The sequence below is a fragment of the Cynocephalus volans genome, chromosome 12, assembly GCF_027409185.1.
Source record: "Cynocephalus volans isolate mCynVol1 chromosome 12, mCynVol1.pri, whole genome shotgun sequence".
Classification (NCBI taxonomy): domain Eukaryota; kingdom Metazoa; phylum Chordata; class Mammalia; order Dermoptera; family Cynocephalidae; genus Cynocephalus; species Cynocephalus volans.
In genome coordinates, this window is record NC_084471.1 from 22265883 (window position 1) to 22278382 (window position 12500).

General features: G+C 37.5%; 1 protein-coding gene across 1 annotated transcript in view; it reads left to right on the plus strand.

Annotated features, from left to right (window-relative positions):
• The window catches only part of GNPTAB (N-acetylglucosamine-1-phosphate transferase subunits alpha and beta), a 95453-nt gene that overhangs the window by 11980 nt on the left and 70973 nt on the right, over window positions 1-12500 (plus strand). The window contains exon 2 of the mRNA XM_063075651.1: window positions 10395-10480. Coding sequence (XP_062931721.1) covers window positions 10395-10480 — 86 coding nt within the window. The remainder of the gene's footprint in view (window positions 1-10394; window positions 10481-12500) is intronic.

Genomic DNA, 12500 nt, shown 5'->3' on the forward strand with positions numbered 1-12500 from the left:
TTGCCCATTCTTTAATTGGGTTGTTTTCTTATTGTTGAATTTTAAGTTCTTTGTATATTTGGACACCAGTCCCTTATCAGATATATGTTTTGCAAATATTTTCTCCTAGTCTATAGCTTATCTTTTCATTCTTTTAACAGTGTCTCCCACAGCAAAAGTTTTTAATTTTAATAAAGCCCAATTGATTAATTTTTCTTTCGTGGAGGATGCTTTTGGTGTTATAGCTAAAAGTCACCAGCAGGGGCTGGCCAGTTAGCTCAGTTGGTTACAGCATGGTGTTACAACACCAAGGTCAAGGGTTGGGATCCCCATACCTGCCCGCTGCCAAAGAAAAACAAACAAAATAAGATAAAATAAAAAGTCATCACCAAATCCAGGGTCACCTAGATTTTCTCCAGCGTTCTAGAAGTTTTATGATTTTGCATTTGACACTTAGGTCTTTGACCCATTTCGAGTGACTTTTTGTGAAAGATATAAAGTCTATGTCTAGATTTATTTATTTATTTATTATAAATGTGGATGTCCAGTTGTTCCACCAGAATTTATTGAAAAGATGATTGCCTCCACTGACTTCATAAGAGATAAGACTGTAATCCTGTGGGTCTATTTCTGGGCGCTCTATTCTGTTCCATTGATCTTTTTGTCTGTTTTTCACTAATTCTATACTGTCTTGGTCGCTGTAGCTTTATAGTAAGTCTTGAAGATGGGTAGTGTCAGTCTTCTGACTTCGTTCTTCTTCAGTCTTTTGTTAGCTATTCTGGATCTTTAGCCTTTCCATATAACTTTAGAGTCACTTTGTCCATATCCACAAAATAACTTGCTGGAAGGAATTTTAATTGGGGTTGCATTGAATCTACAGATCAAGTTGGGTAGAACTGACATCTTAATAATATTGAATCTTTCTATTCATGAACATGAGTTTTATTTAGATCTTTGATTTCTTTCATCAGTGTTTTGTAGTTTTCCTCAAATACATTTTGTACATATTTTGTTAGATTTATACCTATGTATTTCTGTTCTTTTTTTGGGGGGGGGGTGCTAACCTAAATTTTAGGTGCTAACCTAAATGGTGTTTATTTTTAATTTCAAACTACAATTATTTATTACTGATATATAGGAAAGCAACTGATTTGTATGTTAACTTTTTATCCTGCAAACTTACTATAATTGCTTATTAGTTCAGGAGATTCTTTGTTGATTCTTTGGATTTTCTATATGGACAGTCATGTCATCTGTGAACAAAGTCTGTTTTATTTCTTTCTTCCCAATCTGTTTACCTTTTATTTCCTTTTCTTAGTGCTTTAGCTAGGAATAGGAGAGGCAAGCAGGAGAAGATTCCATCTTTGTCTTGTTCCTGGTCTTAAGGGGAAAGCATGTTGGTTTTTACCATAAGTATGATGTTAGCTATAAGTTTTTTGTGAATATTCTTTTTTCAAGTTGAGGAAGTTCCTCTGTATTCCTGGTTTGCTGAGAGTCTTTATCATAAATGGATGTTGGATTGTCAAATGCTTTTTCTGCATCTGTTGGTATGATCATATGATTATTCTTCTTTAGCCTACTGATGTGAAGAATTATGTTGATTTTTGAATGTTGAACCAGCCTTTCATGCCTGGTATAATTCTCAGTTGGTCGTGGTGTATAATTCTTTTTATACATTGTTGGATTTGATTTGATTTGAGGACTTTTATATCTGTGTTCAGGAGAGATATTGGTCTGTAATTTTCCTTTTTTGTAATGTCTTTGTCTCATTTTGGTATTGGGTAGTGCTGGTCTCATAGAAGGAGTTAGAAAGTATTTTTTCTGTTTCTGTTTTCTGGAGAAGATTGTAGAGAATTGGTATTATTTTTTTCCTTGAGTTTGGTAAAATTCACCAGTCTGGGCCTGGTGCTTTCTGTTTTGGAAGGTTATTGATACTAATTCTTTAATAGATATAGGCCCATTAAGATTTCTCCTTGTCAGGGCCGGCCTGTGGCTCACTCGGGAGAGTGTGGTGCTGGTAACACCAAGGCCACGGGTTCGGATCCCATATAGGGATGGCCAGTGCGCTCACTGGCTGCGTGTGGTGCTGACAACACCAAGCCAAGGGTTACGATCCCCTTACGGGTCAAAAAAAAAATAAATAAATAAAAAAATAAATTTCTCCTTTTTTGAGTTTTGGTGGATTTTATCTTTTGGGGAATTTCATCGGTTTTCAAATCTGTGGGTATAAAGTTGTTCATAATGTACCTTTATTCTTTTTGGGGGGAGGAGGTGTATTGTAGTGATTTATTTTTCTTTTAGATTACTATGGTAAAACATATACTGTATAACATAAAATTTGCCATTTTAGCCATTTTTAAGTATATAACTCAGTGGTATTACTTATATTTACAGTGTTTTGTAACCATCACCACTTTATTTCCAAAACTTTTCATCACCCCAAACAGAAAATGTGTAACCATTAAGAAATAACTCCTCGTTCATCTTCCCTCCCCTCGTCTCTGCATGACTTTAATCTACCTGCTGTCTCTGTGGGTTTGTCTAGTCTGGACATTTCATGTAATGGAATCATACAGCATTTGTCTTTTTGTTGTGGTGGTGGTTCTGGCAGTTTCTACCTCCTTTTTGATGTTTCTGTGAGGAACAGAAGATGGAGCTGCCTACTCTACTGTATTCCTGACTTCATGCTCCAGACAGATAATTTTGATTGTTGCTTATTTCACATAATATTTTCACCAAACTCTTAATCCCTTGACTAGTCTGTAATGATCCACAAAGGAAGAAACTTTGTTTGGGGCATTGCTGGGTCCTCAGAGTCTAGAAGGGTGCCACGTGATATTTATTGACTAAGTTTTCAATGATTGTTTGAAAACTCGATTCTTAATAGCTTCATAGTATTTGTATGTATGTGCCATAATTTATTTACCCAATTCCCTTTTTAATTTTTAAATCATTTCCAGGTGTTTTGTTTGTTTGTTTGTTTGTTTTACCACCATACTAACAAGGATCAGTTTCAGTTTTTATAAGTATTAATGGTGATTGATTATCATACTTATACAGGGAGTCCTTGGGTGGATCTGTGATGATTTTCTTGACTTGTGGTTCTAGTAGTGGAATTAACCAGAGCAAAAGGCATGAACATCTCTTTGGTCCTTTGATACGTATTGCTAATTGCCCCTCAGAAAGGGCAGTTTTTAAAAATGGCCTTGCAGCTATTCAAAGTATGTGATATTTGTTAGTAGAGGTAAGTGTAGTAAGTACCACAAGTGAATGTTTTGCAAAACTCCATTTCATTTCACTAAACTTTTCTATGGCAATTAAATTTTGCCAAGATAGAATTAAAAAGAAACTTAATTTGACTAGTTTTGGTATCAGGTTTATTAATTACAATAGAAACATTTACCAGGTCCAGCCACCCGCTTTGTTCTTTTTTTTTTTCCCCACATAATATATTGTGATTATTTGTTTCATATTTGTCTTCTCAGTAGTCTGTGAGTCGCTTGCAGGGCTCAATAAGTTTAATGTTATTTCATAATTTTGATGACTTATATTTCCTAGTGTGCTCTGTAGTCTATTTTGCTATATATCAGGTCACTAAATTTTTCATAACAACTCCTTATGGGATTAGATAGTACTATTTAAATTTTACAGTTGAAACCTAGAGAGTGTTAAGTAACTTGTCTAAACCACAAAACTGGGAATTAGGTCCGGGCGTTCTGACTCACCACCCAGTGTACTTTTGTGACACTTAATCTTTAAGGTTTGAATAGCTGCAGCACTGTCCAGTAGAACTCATGCAATGATTGAAATGTTCTGTAATTCTGCACTGACCACATGATGGTATGGTAGCCACCAATTACATGTGGCTATTGAGCACTTAAAATGTGGCTAATTGACTAAAGTACTGAATTTCCGATTTTATCTTATTTAGTTTAAACTTAAATAACTACTTGTGGCTAGTGGATACTATTTTGGACACTGCAGGTCTAAACTCATAGGTAGAATAACGTATTTGCTGGGATGTTACAGCAAGGATTCAAACACTGGCCACAGAGTAGGGCCAGTGTATCTTTGGTAGTTCTTTTTTTTTTTTTTTCCTTTTCCTTTTAGCCAAGTGTGGTTGCTGGAGGTATTATTATTATTATTATTATTATTATTATTATTATTATTATTATTATTTTCTTTTAGTTATAACAGTTTTAGAGTGCTCTGTCAAGGGTTTAATGTTCTTAATTCTGCCTTTTAATACAATCAGCTTTATTATTTTGCCTCCCCGCCCCCCACCCCAAGTGGCAAACAAATCCTTCCTTTTTCTCCACTCCTTTATTTCCCTAAAAATCTTAGTTCTGTCTCATAGGAAAAGTCTGTCATGATTAGCCCTATCCTTGATTATCCCTTTTCTCTGCCTGTGTTTAACCTGTTTTAATCTGTACTCATTTAAAAAGCTAAATGATAAGTATCCATACATTGTTTTGTGCAAATAAATTAGTCCTTAGCAGGGATGTCAGCTCCTTGAGGATAGAGCCTTGATTTCCGTTTTGTGTTCCTTAAAAATTCTGTTCAGCCAATGTGTATTGTTCGTCTAATGCCATAAAGGATTCAGAGAAGGTAGACAAAGTCTAGAAAAGTCTTTGAGTTTAATTAGTGTTTGAGTAAATAGTGGTCATTCATCTTGAGTTTGAATTCATTTCCCTTAACTTATGTGAAGAGGGGAAATCATCCCAGTTTTTATATTCATTGAACTCCCAACATGAAATGGGCTTAATTTTTTAAGTTGTGCTTTTTTTCACTAAACCACTTTGCATTTGGAAAACCAGCATCTTTAGTCAATTGTGATTAGAAAATGCTGCAGGAGATGAGCAGATTTGACTTCCTGATTGCAATCAAAGGAGAAGGAGAGTTAGTAGAAAAGATAAAGCTTAGAATATCTTTCAAGTATCTTGGTCTTTCTTTTAATGCAAAACAAATTTTGTTTTCAGAAACTATGAAGAACCTGTTGTAATCTAGGAGAACTATCAATTTCTGATGTGGTCATCAATGAATGAAAACCTTTAACAGTATTACTTGGAGTTCTTACTGCTTGAAGTTGGAGAGCCCTGACTTAAGTTTTATAGAGCAACATGCCACATTTCTGCTATACTTAAAAAATTGAGAAGGAGACATGCCTTTATTGAGAGTTTTGTATGCTTGTGTATCTGGGCCTGCTGTTATCTCTTTATAATTCTAGCCTTTAACCTTTACTTTGACTATCTGAGAATGGATCTGTAGAGGAACTTTGGAGTAATGAGCTTTTCCAAGATATTTGCCTTGTAAAACTGATAGCTTTATTTATTTGTTTTGAGAATATTTACTGATTTTGCACCAAGTACCGTTCAAGGTTATGGGAATAAAAATCCCAGAAGAGAGATCAAGTTTCTGGCATAAACTTGTTTTTGAGTTGCTCGTAGAGGCCTAGACAGATATGTAAAACAGCTTAAATTATATTTCGTCATTGTAGATGCCATCTTTAAGGACATGTGAAAAGTTTGCATGTAAGTATTGTTGTATATTACTAATATCCTCATTCTATAAAAGAAGAAATTGAGAATAGAGAAGTGCCCTTGATTTATATTACTGGTAAGTGCCAGATTTAAACTCATGTCTTCTGAATATAGATCTATGATCTTTGTGCTATATTCCAGCTCTCTTTCTTAGTAATTACCTCCTTTCTTTGACTGGGAAGTTCCCAAAAGATTATGTGGCTTGTGTCTCATTCACTATTATTCTACTTTGGCATGCATCTGATCCTGCACTGGGATCATACAAATCTTCAACAAAAGTGTGTATTGGTTTTATCATTTTAAAAAGTTTATCATCTGAAAATTTTAGCAATTGAGTGTACAAACCAGTTAAAGGACTATTAGACATTCTAAAAATACTGAGGAAAAACATAAATTTGTTACGTGACTTGTGGTCATTTATAAACATTTCAGGGAAACAGTTCTGGGTTATTGAATTAAGTTAGATAAACATACCAGTTTCAGAATTGGTTGAATGACCACATTCATCAATGTGTATTTGACAAAGCTAACTCTGTGCAAATAAGTGTCAGAGGAGGCAGCCTGAAGAAGCAGAGGGAGCCTGGGCAAAACTAAACAGGAGCATGGCCTCTGGAGTCAGGGTGGCTCAGATCTCAGCACCCCCTTGCAGTACGACACGTGCTGGAGATTCTCTGTGGAAAATGAGCCAGGGCAGCATCTGCCTCTTGGTTGGTACCTCATTATGGAATTCAGTGGGGTGGAGAGCCTGGCATGATGGCGCTTGGTGAATGTGTACATATGCCTTTCACTGTGATCAACAAATTAAAACTGACTTTAGTTGACATTTTGTGAAAACTGACCAACAGTTGATCTTGAGTACCTTGAATGCCATGAAAATGGAGTCTTGGAATTGATAAACATTTTTAACTGATAGAATAAACTACCTTCAGATGATATTTACCATTCTTTATTAATAATACATTGTTTATGTGGTACTTCAGAGCTCATGTAGTATTTTCATAAATCGTGTCTTAGTTCATTGTGTCTCAAATTTTGCCAACAAACTACCCTTAGTAGTGGAGAAAAGTAAATACTCTGCCGAGAATAGTGTAGAGAGGAGGTATTTGGAGGAATAGCTCAAAAAGGCCAAGTAGGAAAGTTTTTGAAGGCCACCATCGTATCTGTAAAAATCACATCGATTTTCCATTTTTCTCCATAGGAATTTTGTATTTGCATTACTACCAGTATAATGTTTTAAATGTCTTGCCATTATGATACTAATGGCTCAGGAAGATATGCTTTGTTTGTAGTATGCCTTGCATGCTCCTCAGATCCTTTATTCGCCCACTTCGTGTGAGAGTCGCTGTCCTATAGCAACACAATAAATTAATGGAGTAGGTATTATATCCAGTTTGTAGTTGAGGAAATTGAGGCCTGAACATTTTGACCTGCTCAAGGCTACACAGCTACTAAGTAGGAGAAGTGGAAGGTTCTCCCAGGAGGTGTTCTAAATTCCCCAATCCAGCCTTCTCTTATGTTACTCCACCATAACCAGGTAATATTTATTAAGAAAATGGTATATAATGAACTGTGCTGAGTATGAGTTGGATGAAAGAATTGTAGGCCGTTCTCTACCCTCAAACTTATAACTTGGTTGGTCTGATAAAGTGATAACATGGGGGGAAAAGGTAAATAATACTAAAAAAAAGCCAAACAATACATGGCAAGAAATGTTACAAGACAGCAGATGATTAATTTCCAAGGAGGTGATAGAGATAAAAGTTACTCAGAGTCCTGTGAAGGGACTATTTGGATTAGGCTGAAGAATACGGAAAGATTTTGTAGAAGAAGAGTGGCTTGATTATACAGTAGTGTTTCTCCAGCCTTTTCCTGTGGTCTTCCATTTATTGCTAATACGTGTTTAGTATCCCTTATCCAAAATGCTGTGGACCAGAAGTGTTTTGGATTTTGGATTTTTTCAGATTTTTGGAATGTTTGCAGAATACATTCGGTTGATCATCCTTCATCCAAAGATCCGAAATTTGAAATGCTCCAGTGAGCATTTCCTTTGAGTGTCACGTTGGTGCTCAATAAATTGTGGATTTTAGAGCATTTCAGATTTTGAATTTTCGGATTAGGGATACTCAGCCTGTAATGGATGAAAACAATATTTCATGGCAAGTTTGAGTCTTCTCTGGCTTTTTTTGTTGTTGTTTATAAGGTATTTATACTTTTTTATGGTTTATCCTAGAATAAATAATTTGATAATTGGCCATTCAAATTTCTACTCTTTTCTATCCTTGGTAGTGTTAAGACATGATCCAACATTAACTCTAAATGAATTTGATTTTACAAGGTTCCTTTTTGATTCCTCTTGTAACACATTACTCATTCATTTGAAAATGAACTTGGCAAGATTTCCATGCTAGGGTGAAGTTGACAGTTGGGATTAAGCAGAAAATGGAAATGGTTATGTGAAAGAGAATCAAGTTAAATGTTGATGGGATTAGGATCAGTAAAGAAAAGACCTGGAGGAGGCTGAAGACAGGGAACTGTGTCCTTAAGGAGTTGACATGTAAGTAGCCACAGGGAGGAAACCGGAACAGCCGTCAGCCACACAGCTCTGCACCGCCTTTAGTCATATCCATTCAGGACTGGAAGGGATTTCAAAGACAATTTGGTCAGACCCCCTTCATTTTGCAGATGAAGAAACAGCCCATAGAAACTAAAAAAATTTAGTTATTTAGATGTCTCACATAAAAGCGACAGAGCTGAAATGAAAACTCACGTCCCCTGGACTTGATCACACTTGTCTCAGTCCTGGACAGATCATCTAGGCAACACACCAACAGAGGAACAGTTAATCTATCAGAGGGAGAGAACAAATCTATGGCTATTAGAGGGGGGAGAGAGAAGGGGGGGATGGAGGGGGAGGGGGGAGGGGGAAGGAGGCAGAGGGAGGGGAAGAGATTGGGTAAGAGGCATAAAAAATAAGTATGATTTGCAGCAATGAATATGCTAGTAAAGAAGAGAAAACTCACGTCCTGTGAGTCACCCCCACACTCCTACCACCTACCCTGACATCTAAGTGTGCAGAACTCTGGACTATTTTGAATATTCCTAAATGTGTTGGAAAAGGACTCTTTGCCATTGTTGTTTTTCTTTCTAATACACCAGAGATGTTTGGAGATGGATGGCGAGGTTAATTTATCTCATGAAGGAAGGTCCATTGTGGGAACATACAGCATGACAGCATTTCTCAGCTGTTGGTGAGGTGTGCCCTCTGTGATACTTTCTCCCCATCTTCTGGGTAACCCACCGTCCAAGAACAGTTTTTTTGAGCTTTAGTTTTTGTGGTTTTTTTTACAAAAATACTAGATATACTGATCGTCCTTTCTAAAATTATACAGAGATGTTGATGGAGAATCACTTCTACTTGTGTTCAGTAAGTTGATATAAATTGATACAAGTGTATTTTTGAAAATAGACACACATTATATATTTAGCAAAGTAGGTGGCATTTTATAGCTGTGTGCCTGCCATTGGGTTTGGTGCTATATGTGATACCAAAGGTGGAGCTCATTCCCCCTCCTATAGGAATTTGCAGTCCCTTTGGAGAGGCCAGTCATATGCACATGTGACCTCAAATTTACCATGACTGTAATGGGACCCTTGAACCCCACCAGCTCTCACCCCCACTGTACCTGTTTTCCCATGTCATTAAATGGCCCACTGTTCACTTGGTCACTCATACTAGAAATACTGAAAACCTAGCAACCACCATTAATTCTCTTCCTTTCCTTCACTCCTCCATCTAGCCTGGTAGCATATCACTGTAACACACCCTCAGTTCTCCAGCTGAACTGATGATATACTCCGTTTTATCCTTTAAAACTCTGATAGCGTTGCTTCTTCAGGGAGGTCTTTCTCGGTGCTCTTTCTTGAGTACAGCTGTAGTGGCAGTAAACTTCTCTATTAAAAATTGACTATAGCGGACTGGGGAGATACTGGTCAAAGGGTACAAAGTTTCAGTTAGACAGGATGAATAAGTTCTGGAGCTCTGTTGTATGTCATGGTGACTATAGTTAATAGTAATATATTGTATTATTGTAATAGTAATATATGGTTTGTAAGGGAGAGGGACACTTCCTCTCTGGTAAAAGGAGTGAAGGAGAAAATGGGGCACATGCGTGGGTAGGTTTATAGCTTTAGGATGCAGACCTGTGGGAGCTTCTATCTAAAGCTTTCCATTTTCTCCTGAAACATTTATCAACATCTTCAGCTGAGACCTCAGAGGTAATAAGGTCATCGTCCCCCATGTCTTCTTAGTTCCTTCTGTTTCAGCTTGTGTTCTTATATGCTGTGAGAAGAGTCTTTCTTAAACTTTAGATGGATTATGTGGCTGCCTTAAAATTCTTCAATGCCTCTGCTTTCTAAGGCATGTCACAGTCAGGGCCCAGTGTCCTTTCCCAGCTTCATTTCTCTCCAGTTATCTGTGTGTGCTCTTGACAAGCCAACTACACAGATGCCTCAAACAACCTGCTCCTTCTCAACCTTTGAACATGCCCTTCCAACTGGCCAAACCTGTCACTTTTCTCCCTTCCTGGTGAACTCATTCTTCAAGACCCAATTTAAATATCACATCCTTTATTCCCATACCCTGTCCCAAGCACAGTGAGACACTACGTCTCTCAGGCTGCCCAGTCCAGAAGCTGTGGATTATTCATGTGGATTATCATGATGTCTGGTGTGTGGTAGGTGCCAACAATGAATGAATTTTGTTTGCTTTACTTGTTCCTGTAGTGATTCTTAATGAAATTAAAATGAAATGAAAGTTATATACTCTTAGTTTTTGACTCAAAGAAAACATTGTTTCATTTTCTTTTGTTTTTCTAGGTGGTTCTGGAATGGAGCCGGGATCAATACCACGTTTTATTTGATTCCTATAGAGACAATATTGCCGGAAGGTCCTTTCAGAATCGGTAAGAAGAAACCTGTTTTGTAGACTATCTGTTATTTGTACTTAAATGATAAGTCATGAAATCATCTGCACTTTAAATATGATAATTGAAGGGGTCTTTTCAAGTTGTAGATATAGTTTAACTTACCCAAGAATATGCCCATCTGAAGAAACCTAGTAGCACTGTGTTATGCAGTTTGAATACTTTAAATTGCCTGATCTCATTTTATCTCACCCCAGTTCTGTGAGGTAAAGGGAATTTCATCCCCCTGGAGTATGAGGAGATCAGGTGGCTCCTTCAGGTGGCAGCCAGTTCTGAGCCCCTGCCAGAATTCTGTTGACAGAACTCTGTTAACCAAGGCCACTCCTGCAGTGACCGCCAGGGTTGGACCCAACCCCCCACCCCAGTGGTCACCACATAATGCTGCCCCTGTCTATGGGGAAGGAGCAGACAGCCTCACAGCAGGAGGGCTTTCTCTCCGTAAAGCCAAGCTGCTTCCTACAGCCACCCATTTTTGTCCTTAGCGATTCCTCCCTCCCCCGCTTACAAGACCGGCCTCAGAATGGAAGCAGTTTTTCCAACATCCTTCCCTCCTTGCAGATAAAAGGAATCACACATGTCCTTTTTGGTCTTTTTCTATAAAGTGTCACTTATATTGTTTTATATCATAGAAATAATACATGTCTATGTTTGAAAACAGTTCTAACAGTTTAGAAAAACAGAAAACAAAAGTCTCTCTCTATTCCATTACCAATTTTCCCTCACACAGAGGAACCACCATTAGTAAATTTTCGTTTTGGATTTTTTGTGATCAACATTCTAACTTCAAAAAATGAACTTAATCTCCTTTTTTATTTCTTCACTTTTATGCTGTATTGATAGACTCTCCTTTTTATTGTTATGGCACACAGTTAATCACTACAGGGTAAGGAGCTTCAGGTAACAAACAAACATGGGCTCACTAACGAAGGTAGTTAATCCCACAGGAGACCTCAGTCTGAATTTCAGAGGTCATAACTGGAAGCCTCTCTGTAATCTGACTGTCCATTTTTACCTGAGGATAGGTCTCATAAATCCTTCTGTCTACTCTCACGGAGCCGGGAAAACTGATTAAGCTGCAGGTAATTTACCTGGTGTCAATTCATGCACCTTCATAGTAGCTTGTGAGTTTTCTGAGAACCTTGACTTGGATTCCTCTGGAGCCCTTGTCCCCTGCTTAGAGGCACTTCTTTTCTCTCCATTCACATGTTATAAGTGCCTGCATGGCTTCTATGAAATGAGTAGTTTAAAAAATAACTGTGCAAATCATATGTATGGTATTAAGCCCTATTATAGTCCTGAATATCACAATGAAGAATGACTGTGGGAGTTTTGGAGTTGACCTAAAAAGCTTTACTCTTTGCATTGGTCTTTAAAGCACCCTAAGTATTACCTCTGTTCTCACTAAATTTTTTCGTTGTTTTAGAAAATATAGTTATTTTGGGCCGGCCCGTGGCTCACTCGGGAGAGTGCGGTGCTGATAACACCAAGGCCCCGGGTTCGGATCCCATATAGGGATGGCCGGTTCGCTCACTGGCTGAGCGTGGTGCTGACAACACCAAGTTAAGGGTTAAGATCCCCTTACCGGTCATCTTTTTAAAAAAAAAAAAAAAAAGAAAATATAGTTATTTTCATTACAAAAGTTATTTATGTTAACATGTAAAAGGGTTTTTACTGTTGTTTTAAAACGAATAAGTATTTTAAATGTCTCAGTTTCATTTTCAAATATGGCAAATGTGGATAATCATAAACTATCAACAAAAACTCTTTGGGGTCCTTAATAATTTTTTAGTGCTAAAAAATAAGAGAACCATCCCTTAATGTAGCACTTCTCAGACTTTAGCATGCAGTGGAGGGCTTGAGGAACTAATAGTTTCTTCTCACCCCACCCCAGAGTTTCTGAGTCTGTAAGTCTCAGAGGGGCTCTGAGAATTTTCATTTCTAACAAGTTTCCTGGGGACGCTGCTGGACTGGTGGCCGCACTCTGAGAACTATTGCATTA